A 15,869-nucleotide genomic window follows, 5' to 3' on the forward strand; every position below is an offset into this window, starting at 1 on the left:
ACCTGAGGCTCATGGTATTTCAATCCTGTACACCCAGAGAACTTGTTCAAATTAAATACATTACTATAAAAATGAAATGTTACAAATGTGAGATATAGACAGGTCAATTAACATCTGTAAAGAGAAAAGGTCATGATGTTTCCGACTAAAATGTCGATTTGTCTGTTTGCTTTACAGATGCTGTGCATTTCCAGCATTTACTGTTTTTACTCTAGTTCAATACAAGCTTACATACATCTGTAATGCTCGATCTCCCAGGTGCTACTCATGATAAGTTGTCTTATAACACTTTATATCAATTTAGTGTGTCAGGGAAAGCATTACAGGAAGCAAGTGTGATATTTACAGGCATTCCATGCTACAGGCAAGACTTTTAAGATATTATAGATACAGAAACCTTGTACATTTATTGACAAACTGCTCACTCTTGGAAGCTGCAAACACCTGAGATTATTGTGCTTGCATTAATTAAGCCTTTGGCTTTAACATATCAAGGATAAAGAGTTCTCTCCTGCATCTCATTTCCATAAACAGAGTGATCCCCCAGCATGGCCTTCCTGCATCATAATGACCATTAGTACCACCCAATATCACAATGACGGCTGACACCACAGCAGGGCCTGAATTGCCACCACATGATTTGGGGAGGGTTCATGTTTGTCGTTAGGGGTTGGTGTTAGGGTTAGAAACTGCTAATGCCAGCACACTGTCAACAGCAAAGTCAGTTGTCACTAGATACATCCTTGAATAAATAGGTATAAAGTAAGCATGAATGTCACTCCTCCCCGATACACTGCTCAGTTGCTTACAGTGGCAGTGAGATAAGCATCTGTCGACTGGATCAACGTTGTCCACTGTCTGCTCTGCTGAGCAATGCACTGGCGAGGAGGCACATCATATTAATTTGGAGTTCTGTTCTTCAGTAGGATGGTTATCATAACTTTCCTTTCTAACTCGATTAAAAGCTTTTAACACTCCAGGTCTTGAGCACCAAAATCAAGGCTGACACTCCAGTGCAGTACTGAAGGAATCAACGTCGAAGCACTGTCGCAGGTGCTATCTTACGTTTTTTTTTTCATTCATGGGATGCGGGCGTCGCTGGCTGGGCCAACATTTATTGCCCATCCGTAATTGCCCTAGAGAAGGTGGTGGTGAGCTGCCTTCTTGAACTACAGTGGTTCATGTTGGGTAGGTACACCCACGGTGCTGTAGGGAAGGGAGTTCCAGGATTTTGACCCAGCCACAGCGAAGGAACGGCGATATAGTTGCAAGTCAGGAAGGTGTGTGTGGTTTAGAGGGGAACTTGCAGGTGATGTTCCCATGCATCTAGGTGGTAGAGGTCGCAGGTTTAGAAGGTGCTGTCTAAGGAGCCTTGGCACACTGCTGCAATGCACTGCTGCCACTGCGCATCATTGGTGGAGGGAGTGAATGTTTGTAGATGGGGTGCCAATCAAGCGGGCTGCTTTGTCCTGGATGGTGTCGAGCTTCTGGAGTGTTGTTGGAGCTGCACCCACCCAGGCAAGTGGAGAGTATTCCATCACACTCCTGACTTGTGCCTTGTAGATGGTGGACAGGCTTTGGGAGTCAGGAGGTGAGTTACTCGCCTCAGGATTCCTAGCCTTTGGCCTGCTCTTGTAGCCACAGTATTTATACAGCTACTCCAGTTCAGTTTCTGATCAATGGTAACCCCTGGGATGTTGATAGTGGGGGATTCACTGATCGTAATGCCATTAAATGTCAAGGGGAGATGGTTAGATTCTCTCTTGTTGGAGATGCTCATTGCCTGGCACTTGTGTGGTGCAAATGTTACTTTCCACTTATCAGCCCAAGCCTGGATATTGTCCAGGTCTTTCTGCATTTCTAAACGGACTGCTTCAGTATCTGAGGAGTCGCGAATGGTGCTGAACATTGTGCAATCATCAGTGAACATCCCCACTTCTGACCTTATGATTGAACGAAGGTCATTGATGAAGCAGCTGAAGATGATTGGGCCTAGGACGTTTCCCTGAGGAACTCCTGCAGTAATGTCCTGGAGCTGAGATGATTAACCTCCAATAACCACAACCGTCTTCCTTTGCTCTAGGTACAACTCCAACCAGGGGAGAGTTTTCCTGATTCCCATTGACTCCAGTTTTGCTCGGGCTCCTTGATGCCATACTCTGTCAAATGCTGCCTTGATGTCAAGGGCAGTCACTCTCACCTCTGGTGGTCAGCTGTTTTGTCCATGTTTGAGCCAAGGCTGTAATGAGGTCAGGAGCTGAGTGGCCCTGGCGGAACCCAAACTGAGCTTCAGTCAGCAGGTTATTGCTAAGCAAGTGCCGCTTGATAGCACTGTCGATGACACCTTCCAACACTTTACTCATAATTGAAAATAGCCTGATCGGGCAGTAATTGGTTGGGTTGGACTTGTCCTGATTTTTGTCTACAGGACATACCTGGGCAATTTTCCACATTGCTGGGTAGATACCAGTGTTGTAGCTGTACTGGAACAGCTTGGCTAGGGGTGCAGCAGGTCTTCTTATTGCCGAATGTTGTCAGGGCCTTTGCAGTATCCAGTGCCTTCAAGTCATTTCTTGCCATCACGCAGAGTGAATTGAATTGGCTGAAGACTGGCATCTGTGATGCTGGGGACTTCAGGAGGAGGCAGAGATGGATCAACAACTCGGCACTACTGGCTGTAGATTGCTGCAAATGCTTCAGCCTTATCCTTTGAGATGTTAAACCAAAGCTCCATCTGCCTGCTTGGGTGGATGTAAAAGATCCCATGACATTATTTCAAAGGAAATCAATATTTATCCCTCAAGCAACATCAAAAGAGATCATCTGGTCATTATCACATTGCTGTTTGTAGGTGTTTGCTGTGCACAAATTGGCAGCCTCATTTCCTACATTTCAAACATAATTCATTCGCTGTAAAGCACTGAGACATCCAGCGGTCGTGAAAAGTGCCATATTTATGCAAGTCTTCCTTCCTTCTTATTGGCAGGAACAATGGGCTGACTTGAAAGAGATGATTTCAGTACAATCGAGATACATTCCCACAAGGGGGAAAGATAGGGCAAGCAAGGCCAGAGTTCCCTCGATGTCATAAAAGATGGAGGGGATGATGAAGCAGAAAAAGGGCGCATATGGCAAATGTCAGGTTGATAATACAAGTGAGAACCAGTTTAAATATAGAAAGTTCAAAGGGGAAGTGAAAAGGAAATACGAGAAGAGACTGGCAGCTAACCTAACTGAATCCAAAAGTCTTGTATAGGCACATAAATAGCAAAAAGTAGTAAGAGGAGGGGTGGGGCCAATTCGGGACCAAGAAAGGAATCTACACATGGAGGCAGGGGGCACGGCTGAAGTACTAAATGAGTACTTTGCATCCGTCATACCTAGGAAGATGCTGCTGCCAAAGTCAGAGAAAGAGGAGGTAGTTGAGATGCTGAATGTGCTAAAAATTGATAGAGGTATTAAAAAGTTTGTCTGTACTTAAAGTTGATAGGTGACCAGGACCAACTGGGATACATCCAAGGACACTCAGGGAAGTAAGGGTGGAAACTGCAGAGGTACTGGCCAAGTCTTCCAATCCTCCTAAGATACAGGGGCGGTGGCAGAGGACTGGAGAACCGTAAATGCTACATCCTTGCGCAAAAAAAAAAAAGGATGCAAGATAAACACTAGAACTACAGACCAGTCAGTCAGTTTAACCTCAGTGGTGGGAAAGCTTTTCAAAATGATAATCCAAGATAAAACTAATCATCACTTGGACAAGCAGCGCTTTGTGATTCTGTGAAGTGTGGATTAAGAAAGACAGCATGGACTTGTTAAAGGTAAATTGTGTTTAACTACTTGAGCTTTTTGATAAGGTAACAGAGAGGGTTGGAGGGTAATGCAATTGATGTGGTGTCCATGGACTTCCAAAAGGGGTTTGATAGAATGCCACATAATAGGCTTGCCAGCAAAGTTGAAGCCCATGGAATAAAAGGGGCAATAGCAGCATGGACATGAAATTGGCTGAGACACAGCTGTTTTTTTAAACTGGAGGAAGGTATATCGTGAGGTTACCCAGAGGTCAATATTTGTACCACTTTCCTTGATATATATTAATGACCTAGACTTGAACATAATTTCAAAATTTGCAAATGATACAAAACTTGGAAGCATTGTGAGTTACGAGGATAGTGATAGACTTCAAGAGGACGTAGACAGGCTGATGGAATGGGTGGACACGTGGCAGATCAAATTTAATGCAGAGAAGCGTAAAGTGATAGATTTTGGTAGGAAGAACGAGGAGAGGCAATATAATAGAGGGTATAAGTCTAAAAGGGATGCATAAACAGTAAGACCTGACAGTACAAGTGCACAAATCATTGAAGCTGGAAGGGCAGGTTGAGAACGTGGTTAAAAAAGCATAAGGGATCCCGAACTTTATGAACAGAACATAGTACAAAAGCAAGGAAGTTATAGTGAACCTTTATAAAATATTGGTTCTGCCTCAACTGGAATATTGTATCCAATTCTGATCACCACACTTTAGGAAAGATGTGAAGGTTTTGAAAAGGATGCAGAAAAGATTTACGAGAATGGTTACAGAGATAAGGGACTTCAGTTACATGGATAGATTTGATTAGCTGGGTTGTTCTTAATAGAGAATGTTGAGATATTTGATTGAGTTGTTCAAAATTATGAGAAGTCTAGATAGAGTAGATAGAGAGGGCAACACAGTGGCGCAGTGGTTAGCACCGCAGCTACACAGCTCCAGCGACCCGGGTTCAATTCTGGGTTCTGCCTGTGCGGAGTTTGCACGTTCTCCCTGTGACTGTGTGGGTTTCCTCCCACAGCCAAAGGCTTGCAGGTTTTTAGTTAAATTGGCCATTATAAATTGCCCCTAGTCTAGGTAGGGGAATTGAGGGTAGGAATATGGGACTAATGTAGGATTAGTATAAATGGGTGGTTGATGGTCGGCACAGACACGGTGGGCCGAAGGGCCTGTTTCAGTGCTGTATCTCTAAATAAAATAAAAACTGTTCCAATTGGTGGAAGAGTCAGAAACAGAGGACATAGATTTAAGGTGACTGGCATAAGAACCAAAGCAGACAGGAGGAAAAACTTTGTGCAGCAAGTGGTCACGATCTGGAATGCACTACCTGAGAGGATGGTGGAGGCATATACAGTCATAGCTTTCAAAAGGGAATTAGATAATCACCTGAAGGTAAAGATTTTCGGGGTTACGGGGAAAGGGCAGGGGAATGGGTCCAGCTAAATTGCTCTTGCGGAAAGCTGACAGACAGGACAGGCCAAACGGCCTTCTGTGTTGTAACCATTCTACTCTTTCCTGAGTTAGAAGGTTGTAGGCTTAAGTCCCACTCCAGGACTACAGCACAAAAATCTAAGCTTACACTCCCAGTGCAGTACTGAGGGAGTGCTTTAATAATAATGGGCAGTTCTGATGAAGGGTCACTGACCTAAAACATTAACTCTGCTTCTCTCCCCATAGATGCTGGCAGACCTGCTGAGTATTTCCAACATTTCTAGTTTTTATTTCTGAGGGAGTGCTACACTGTTGGAGGTCCAAGGCCCCACGTGTCCTCTCAAACAGATGTAAAAATATTCCATGCCACTATTTTGAAGAGCAGAGCAGCAGTTATCCCAAGTGTCCTGGCTAATATTTATCCCTCAACCAACACAGTATCTGGTAATCTTATTGTTGTATATGGGAGCTTACAGTCCATAAATTGGCTGTCACATTTCCTAAATTACAACAGTCTTCCCTTTCAAACTAACTTCATCGAGGTGCCCAGAAGTCGTGAAAGGCACAAATCCAAGCCTTCTCCTCTCCTTTCCCCCCCACGGGAAATTTTCAGAGTTAAAAGACTGGCGCTAATCAATGGCGCGTTATACTGTATTTCATATATCATTGATCACTCCTCATTTAAAGCCATTAAAACATTACATGTTGTGGACATGTTTTAGAAACAAAGTAGCAGCAAATAGGATCGTGCAACTTATGGAGAGCGAAGAAGGGTCACTGACCCGAAACGTTAACTCTGCTTCTCTTTCCACAGATGCTGCCAGACCTGCTGAGTGATTCCATCATTTCTTGTTTTTATTATGGAGAGCGATGCTTTTTTAACCGTCGCAACAACAAAAAGCAGGCTTGGAAGACATATTCGCTTCAACAAAATTAGTACTGACAATAATGGGGTTACTGAGTATCCTGCTACAATGATATAGTATCAATACAAAATCGAACCAAATCCAATTGCGAGCGCCACAGTCGCACCGGGCGGGGTGGGATCCATACAATGAAGTACAGCGGCTGTTATCCACTAAAGAGCCAGAGAGAGCCTCTCAAGCCGATAAAGCGCGGCCGGCAGAACCGAGTGCAGTGAAGAGAGAGACGCGGGGTGTGTGTGTTCATCTGGCGGGCCCGGGCAGCTTCTCCGAAACCGCTTGTCGGTATTCCGGCCCGAGCCAGCACTTGCTGCGGAGGGGGGGGCAGGCCGCCGAGACCACCAGCTAGTTCCCTTTCCATCCTTACCTGCCCGGAGAAGTGCTTTCCTCAGAGCCACTGGCAGCCGCTTTCTTCAGGGGCTTAGGGGGCATGGCGCGAAGAGACAAAACGACCTTTCGGCTCGAGCCCGCTGCCTTCAAGTGTTTGAAAAGCTGCTTCGCTCCGAACCAACAGACACCCACCCCCCACAGCGCGCCAAATACATGCCGCTTCCGGCTTTGGCGTCACTTCCTTAGCACCGCCATGAGCAAAACAACAGGTCAAAGAGGAAGTAACTCGTTGCCCAGAGCGGCATCAAACAGTAAGGTTTTACATATATAGATTGCACATACTCTTGTGATAGTTGATTTTTTTTAAATGCAAGCAGTCGGTTTCCTGTTTGAATGGACATGTTTGAACGGCATCAGTTCCCTAAAGCCAAAGGAGCAGGCAGTGAAAATATTTTCCCCTCTTTGGTCTATCCCATTGGTTGCCACATCATCCAGTGTTTACATTTTAATTGTATCTGTCGATACTGCGAACATTGAAAACTATTGTTGAATACACCGTTGTCACTCAGCGCATCAATTTACATTAATATAAAAGCAAAATACTGCGGATGCTGGAAATCTGAAATAAAAACAAGAAATGCTGGAACCACTCAGCAGGTCTGGCAGCATCTGTAGAAAGAGAAGCAGAGTGAACGTTTCGGGTCAGTGACCCTTCATTGGAACTGACAAATATTAGAAAAGTCGCAGGTTATAAGCAAGTGAGGTGGGGGTGGGGCAAGAGATAACAAAGGAGGTCTAGATTGGGATAAAAACAAGAAATGCTGGAACCACTCAGCAGGTCTGGCAGCATCTGTGAAAAGAGCAGAGTTAACGTTTCGGGTTAGTGACCCTTCTTCGGAACGGGCCAGGCCACATAGCTGACCAAAAGGTCACGGAGCAAAGGCAAACAATATGTTAATGGTGTGTTGAAAGACAAAGCATTAGTACAGATTAGGTATAAATACACTGAATATCGAACAGCAGCAAGTGCAAACCTGAAAAAAAAACAGTGGGTAAGCAAACTGAACAAACTAAGATGAAATGAAATAAATGTAAAAAAAAAGGGAAGAAAAAATAACTAAAAATGAAAGTAAAATGGGGGGGCTGTCATGCTCTGAAATTATTGAACTCAATGTTCAGTCCGGCAGGCTGTAGTGTGCCTAATCGGTAGATGAGATGCTGTTCCTCGAGCTTGCGTTGATGTTCACTGGAACACTGCAGCAATCCCAGGACACAGATGTGAGCATGAGAGCAGGGGGGGTGTTGAAATGGCAAGCAACTGGAAGCTCAGGGTCCTGCTTGCGGACTGAGCGGAGATGTTCCACAAAGCGGTTACCCAGTCTGCTATTGTAGGTAAGGTGTTGCATTTTGTCGACTTAACTCAAAGCTCAGTCGTGACAGCGGAACTGAAGTGGTCAGAAGCATATGAATCAAAGACAGCTGGAAAACCTCCCATGAAAAACTATTACGGACTTATTATTACAACTAATTCTGAGTGCTTATATAATCAGGAAAATCTACAGATGAAGCATTTGGAAAATAGTGGCGAAGTGACCGCATTTGCTGATTATAAAAAAAAGTTATGCGCAAAGATTTAGCAGACTCCACGTTGTTGATTTTCCCTATTCTGCTGTGACTTTGAATCTCACCATCTGTAGGGGGATCTGTGGCATCCAGCAACAGTAAAGTAAGCAAGTTCATCAGCCAACCAGACTGAAGATTTCTCAGAGACAACAAACCAGGAAGTAAATGTCAAAAACTATAATTCACTTTTTAATTATTTTATAGAAAGCAAAATGATGATTGGGACATAGACATGAGATTAAGGTAGATGATGAAATATCATAGACTTCAAAAAAACTTAAACATTGATTTTTGAATGTAATGAGGGAATGACACACTACATTTGCAAAGTTACCTTTTCAGCGCCAGAGAGGTTAACTTAGCACCATCCCCGAGAAAGATCCAGAGGATGTTGTTCCATTTAGATGCCAGGAACAGGTTTGTACTGGTAGATGTGTCTTGGATTAGCTCTCATGCTGTGTTTGGTGGTGCATATTTGTAGATATTTTGTCGTGCAGGTGGGAGAATGCAAAATTGGATTCATTTTTTGTGCTCAATGCTTTAGTGTAAGTGTGTGAGACGGTGTACAGATCTTCTTAGATGCAAGGATGATTAAGCTTTGTTGGTCAGATTTAAATTTATTTTTCACATTATCTTATCCAGAAAAGCTTGATTTTTTGTGTGCGTGTGTGGATAAACTGAGCCATAATGCAAACTATACACTATTGCTCGAGTAAGTTTTCATGTTATGGAATAATTTTTTTTATTCTTTCATGGGATGTGGGCATCACTGGTAAGTCCAGCATATGTTTTCCATCCCTAATTGCTTTTGACAACTGAGTGACTTGCTAGGCCATTTCAGAGGACAGATAAGAGTCAACCACATTGCTGTGGATCCAGAGTCACATGTAAGCCAGACCAGGTAGGAATGGCAGATTTCCTTCTCTAAAAGACAATAGTGAATCAGATGGGTTTTTACAACAATCGATGATAGCTTCATGGCACCGTAACTGAAACTAGCTTTCAATTCCAGATTTTTATTAATTGAATTTAAATTCTGTCAGCTGCCATGGTGGGATTTGAACCACTGGCCCCAGGATATTAGCCTGGGCCTCTGCATTACTAGTTCAGTGGCATTACCACTACCCCACCATCTCCCTATTCTGTAGTATATTCCATTGTTGGGCTGTAATTTGCAACTCAATCTTATTGTATACTTTTTTTAAAAAAAATTAAAACTAGGGTTGAAGCTGGATTATAATAGTATACTACAGAAGGGCATAAACAGGCTGGTGGAATGGGAAGACTCATGGCAAATGAAATTCAATGCAGAAAAGTGAGGGGTGATGCATGTTTTTATTAGGAAGAAAAGGACAGACCATACATGCTAAATAGTACAATTTTAAAATGACAGACCTGGGGATGATTATGCACAAATATTTGAAGGTGGCAGGATAGGTTATCGAAACATATGGGATCCTCAGCTTTAGAAACAGAGGCGTAGCATACAAAGCAGGACCTCAAAAGTAGTCCGCTCTGGATTGCTCCCAATGCTATGCACAAGTGAGTATAGAAATAGAAAGAGGAGACAAATGAATGCATGGCTGGAAAGATGGTGCAGGAGGGAGGGCTTTAAATTCCTGGGACATTGGGACCGGCTCTGGGGAAGATGCGATGTGTACAGGTCCGACTGAGTTGCTTGCAAGATGTTTTGCTAGTGCTGTTGGTAAGGGTTTAAACTAGTTTGGCAGGGGGATGGGGACCAGAGGGTGGACTCAGTTGCGACAAAATCAGAAATTAAAATGGAAGGCAGAAAATTAATGGATGAGCCTAGAAGACCAAGGAAACAAAAGTTAGAAAATAAGATTTAGGTAGTGCTCAATGGTATCTATTTCAATGCAAGGAGTATAGCAAATAAAGCAGATGAGCTGAGGGCACGATGGACACGTGGCAGTATGATATCATAGCTATAGAAATGTGACTTGAGACACAGAAATGGCAGCTCAATGTTTCTGGGTACAGGGTTGTCACTCGTGATAGGGAGGGGGATAAGAAAGGAGGGGGAGTGGCAATTTTGGTCAAGGAAGCTATTACAGCTGTGTTGGAAGATTCATCAAATGAGGCCATATAGATTGAACTAAGGAACACAAAAGGGGCAATCACAATCCTGGGAATGTACTATAGATCCCCAAACAGGCAAATGGAGATAGAAGAGCAAATATGTAAGCAAATCGAAGTGCAAGAATAATAGGGCAGGATTAGTAGGGGATTTTAACTACACCAATATTAACGACAATTGTTTTAATGTGAAAGGAATTGAGGGACAAGAATTCAAGGTGCATTCAGAAGAACTTTTTTGGTCAGTTTATAGCAAGTCTGACAAGAGAGGGTGCAGTTTTAGGAAATGAAACTGGGCAGCTTCAATGAGTGGCAGCAGGAGAGCATTTTGGTGGTAGTGATCTTAATTCGGTCAGTTTTAACAATTATGGAAAAGGACAGAACACTGGAGGTTAAAAGTTCTCAATTGGGGCAAGGTCAATTTTACTAAACTGAGGAGCAATTTCACAAAAGTGGACTGGAAACAGCTACTTGAAGGTAAATCAGTGTCAGAATAGTGGGAGACATTCAAAGGGGAGATTCAAGGCATTCAGAGTAAACACGCTCCCCCAAAGAAAAAGGGTGAGAAAAAGAGCCCCCAGACGTCAAGGAGCCTACAGGGTAAGATAAGGCAGAAAAGGAAAGCAGAGAACTTACTACAGAAAGCAGAGAGGAGGAATAGAAAGTGGAGGGGTGAAATCAAAAAGGAAATTAGGAAAGCAAAGAGAGGGCATGAAATATTGGCAAGCTAAAATCAAGGTGAACCCAAAGATGTTTTATCAATACATTGAGTAAGAGGATAACTGAAGAGAGTGTAGGGCCCATAAAAGACCAAAAAGGTAACCTATGTGTACCAAGATTTTGGTATTGTTCTTAATGAATACTTTGTGTCTGTCTTCACAAAAGAGGGGGACGATGCAGGTATTGTAGTTAAGGAAGAGGGGTGTGAAGTATTGGATTTGATAAACATAGGGAGAGGAAGCATGAATGGGATTAGCATCCTTGAAAGTTGATAAATTACCAGGACTAGATGAAATGTACCCCAGGATGTTAAAAGCAGCGAGGGGAAAAAGTGGAAGGTCTGACCATCACTTTCCAGTCCTCACTGGATACTGGTGTGGTGCTGGAGGATTTAAAAAGGGAGCGAGGGATAGACCGAAGTAGTGGGCAAATTATTGAATCTATTCTGAGAGACAGGATGAACTATCACTTAGAAAGGCACAGGTTAATCAAGGATTGTCAGCATGGATTTGTTAAGCAACTTGATTGAATCTTTTGATGTGATCTACATGGATTTTAGCAAGGCTTTTGACAAGATCCCACATGGCAGACTGGTGAAAAAAAATAAAATCCCATGGGATCCAGGGAATGCAACAAGGCGAATACAAAATTGGCTCAGTGGCAGGAAACAAAGGGTAATTGACAAGCTGTTTTAGCGACCGGAGGGCTGTTTCCAGTGGTGTTCCGCAGGGCTCAGTACTGGATCCCCTGCTTTTTGTGGTATATGTTAATGATTTGGATGTAAATGTAGGGGGCATGATCAAAGAGTTTGCAGATGACAGAAAGATTGGCCATGTGGTAGATAGCGAGGAGGATAGCTGAAGGCTGCAGGAAAATATTGGTCAAAAGTGCCAAATGGAATTCAACCCAGAGAAGTATGGGTTATGCAGCTGGGGAGGTCAAACAAGGCAAAGGAATACATAATTAATGGGAAAATACTGAGAAATGTAGAGGAAGTAAGGGACCTTGGCGTGAATATCCACATATCCCCTAAGGTAGCAGGACAGGTCGATAAGGTGGTTAAGAAGGCATATGGAATCCTTTCCTTTAAAGCCGAGATATAGAATACAAAAGCTGGAACTGTATAACTCATTGGAGAGAGAAGCAGAGTTAATGTTTCAGGTCAGGGACTCTTCATCAGAAAGTTCTAATGAAGGGTCACTGACTTGAAACCTTAACTCTGCTTCTCTCTCCACAGATGCTGCCAGACCTAAGTATTTCCAGCATTTGTTTTTATTTCAGATTTCCAGCATCTGCAGTACTTTGCTTTTATATTATATAACTCATTGGTTAGGTCACAGCTTGAGTACTGTGTGCAGTTCTGGTCCTCATTACAGAAAGGATGGAATTGCACTAGAGAGGGTACAGAGGAGACTTGAGGAAGTTGCCAGGACTGGAAAAATGTAACTGAGGAAAGATTGGATAGGCTGGGGTTGTTCTCCTTGGAAGAGACAGCTGAGGGGATTTGAGTGGCCTAGATAGAGCAAAGGTGAAGGGGCTATTCAGCTTAGCAGAGAGGTCAGTGACTAGGGGGCATAGATTTAAAATGATTGGTAGAAAGATTAGAGGGACGAGGAGGAAAAGTCTTTTCACCCAGAGGGTGCTGCCTGAAAGGGTAGTTGAGGCAGAAACCCTCAACTCATTCAAAAGGAGTCTGATATGCACCTTAAGTGCTGTAATCTGCAGGGCTACGGACCAAATGCTTGAAGGTAGGATTAGAACGGGTGGGTCATTTTTCAGCTGGCACAGACCCATTGGGCCAAGTGGCCTCTTTCTGTGCCTTAAACTTGCTATGATTCTATGAAAAGCCAGGAAGTTATGTTAAACCTATATAAAACACTAGTGCAGCCCCAGCTGGAGCATTATATCCAATTCTGGGCACTGCACTTTAGAAAGGACATGAAGGTTTTGGAGAGATTAGTTATCTGGATAGATAGGAGGAGGTGGTGTTGTTCTGCTTAGAGCAAAGGCAGCCAAGAGGAAATTTGATGAGATGTTTAAAATCATGAGTTTGGATAGAGTGAATAAAGAGAAACTGTTTCCAATGCTGATGGGTTGATAACTAGAGGGCTCAGATTTAAGGTGACTGGCAAAGAACCAAGAAAAACCTCTATGCATCGAGTGGTTCAAATTTGAAATATACTGTTTGATAGAGTGGTGAATGTAAATTCAATAGCCTTCAAAAGGGAATCTGATAAATATTGAGGAAACATTTATAGGGGCACAGGGAAGAGCAGGGGAGTGAGACCAGCCAGATTGTTCTTTGAAAGAATTGTTGCAGACTCAATGGGCTGAATGGTCTCCTGTACTGTACTATTCTAATACACCATTAAAAATTACAGCTCATTCAACAAGGCTCAACATTTGATAGCTTTTATAGCAAAAATACTGCATAAAGAGTTGAAGTGCAGGTCAGATCACAGGCACTGACAATTTCATTATAGTTATAACTACAAATTCCAGGCTTTTTTTCCCCCAAAATTCTTTGAGCCACCACAGATCAGGTCAGTTACCATGCAATTTGTGGAAAATCCACCAATTAAAAAAAATTCAACTTGTTCGAATCTTCCTTCAAAAAACTTTGATTTACTATTTTTCTTAAATGTAAATGTTATGGGTTCAATAAAGCTAATTCAGATAATAAAATTGTATTGTGTAGTTTTGAGCATTTTCATTAAAGGGCCCAGCCTCCAAAGTCTCAAGTTGACACTGTTGCCATAGTGCTTAGTTAAATCTGTTTCATGCAGTATATCTGAGTACATCAGTATGATTCTGTTGTGAACATATCTTTCAGCTACTAACAGTATTTATCTGTTTTTCAAACAAGCCTTGATAAAGCTTTGAAATTTAAAAAAATGAAAAACAGTTTTTTTTAAAAATTTCAAATACAGTCTGGATGAGTGAGGTGGGCATAGACAATCAGGTGTGATGAGCAATTTGCTCCATTTACAGTTGCAATGCAAAACAGTTTGTAAAAAGGATTAAAATTTGGAAATTTTTCGTCAAATCTATTTTCCAAAGGCTAAAAACCAAGTCATACTGTAGTATGGTTTCAGTTTCTTCAAATATTTGAAAAGGGGCTACAAGATACATGGTAAATAATTCTGTAAATGATGGCACCTTGGGCTAATGTGGTTCATGTTCCCATCTTTCTGTAAAAGCCAAGATAAAATTAAACACAAGACAAATATAAATCAAACCAAATTTGCAGTTTTCACAAATAGAATTCTGGTTTTTGATCCGCAAAACAGTGAAAATCTCAATATCATGTAATGAGCACACAATGTTATTTATTCAGTCACCAGAAATCAGTAAAATAAAAACAAAATATGACTGTTCTAATAAAAAGGTCACAGACCTGAAACGTTCATTGTTTCTCTCTCCACAGATGCTGCCAGAGCAGAGTTTTTATACCAGAAATTAGCAGTCGGTAATGCATTTTGCCAGAACGCCTGTATAAACCTGTGTACCTTCAGACTGATTCACCGTTAAGCAATGCCATGAGATCTGCTAGCAATACTATAAAATCTTAAATGTATTCATATTTCCTGTCCATCGCTCCTCAGATGGTCATCACATTTCAGACAGTGATGCAATTTGTCACATTTAGCCTATTTGTCCTAGTAAAATTAACTTGCCAATACCTGATGTAAATTTGTGTTTGAAATTCAATTTAAATTTCTTCCATCTAATTAGCTAAGCAAATGCTTTGACTTGGTTTTATTATATAAATTAGGGAAGCCATATACAAATATTTCAGAAATCATTCAAATCTGAAAAAAAATTCCTGCCATTATCATCCCTCAATTTACCAATATCTCTTCAAAGGATTTTGAATGTTCTATTTATTCTACCAGATCAAAACCAGAATTCATTGGAGAGGATTCTCTGCTTGGACCCCTGGGCTTGTTACTTTTACCGAGATATTGGGCAGGTAAAGGCATGTTATAGACAGGTGAAGTATGACAAGGTTGGTTTCCCCTTTCTCACCCCTCAACTGACCAACAGCGTTTTTTTTTTAAAAGTTTTAACCCGAGTGTTTTAATAGTCAACAGACAAATGACGTTTAAGTTTAAAGATAAATGTTTATTATACAATACCCCAAAATATTACACCATTTCACCCACTCTAATATGCATACAGATACACAAGAGGTAGAGATAAAAACGTATGTGTTAGGGTCAGATGGTTAACAGTGCATTCTAAAACATGCTTGAAGAAAACTCAAATGTTCAGGACAACAGATGTGTTGTAGTCTTCTCTAGTTATGTTACAGTTCAATTGTGAAAGCCTGCTACAATTTCTCAGGTTGGGAGATGTTCTGAGGCCAACTCTAGTTTCTGCTTACATGTATTTTTTGATGGAGATTTTAAAGCAGGGTCCTTCTTCACTGGTAACAGATGGAATCCTCAATTTTGAACTGAATTAAAACTGAAATTCCAAAATGAATTAAACCAACACTGATTCTGCTCCAATTGTTCCATACTGCACTGCTACTTCACTTGGACGCCTCAAGTCTGTTTGGATTTTTTTATATAAACAGTTTTACATTATACAGTTTAAAATCTTTCCTGTGAGACAAGCACATTCTGGATCGTGGGGCCTTATGGCACATTTGTAGCACTGAATAGAAAGAAAAAGGTGCATAAAACTCAAATATAACACTTCATTCTAATTTGGTTCGGCCTTTCCTTGTTTGCAATGGTCATTGTTTGGCACTTACGTAGGTTGAATATTACTTATGCCCAAGTGTAAATCACATGAATATTAAATGTGAGCACAGCATTGAGCCCATGGGCTGGACTGCCATCAGCTCTTGTCCAATCCAAGCTACATTCTGTTTCCTGTCTGTTATCCAACTTTCCATTCATGTGCAACCTTTCTTCTTATACCATAAG

At 41.8% G+C, this 15,869-nt stretch overlaps 1 protein-coding gene across 2 annotated transcripts in view; it reads right to left on the reverse strand.

Annotated features, from left to right (window-relative positions):
* The window catches only part of rb1 (retinoblastoma 1), a 274,361-nt gene extending 267,676 nt beyond the window's left edge, over positions 1 to 6,685 (reverse strand). For both annotated transcript variants that reach the window (XM_068040271.1, XM_068040272.1), the window contains exon 1: positions 6,530 to 6,685. In XM_068040271.1, the coding sequence (XP_067896372.1) occupies positions 6,530 to 6,594 (65 nt within the window). In that variant the 5' untranslated portion in view covers positions 6,595 to 6,685. The remainder of the gene's footprint in view (positions 1 to 6,529) is intronic.
* Between the last annotated feature and the right edge of the window lie 9,184 nt (positions 6,686 to 15,869).

The sequence above is a fragment of the Heterodontus francisci genome, chromosome 10, assembly GCF_036365525.1.
Source record: "Heterodontus francisci isolate sHetFra1 chromosome 10, sHetFra1.hap1, whole genome shotgun sequence".
In the NCBI taxonomy this organism is placed as follows: domain Eukaryota; kingdom Metazoa; phylum Chordata; class Chondrichthyes; order Heterodontiformes; family Heterodontidae; genus Heterodontus; species Heterodontus francisci.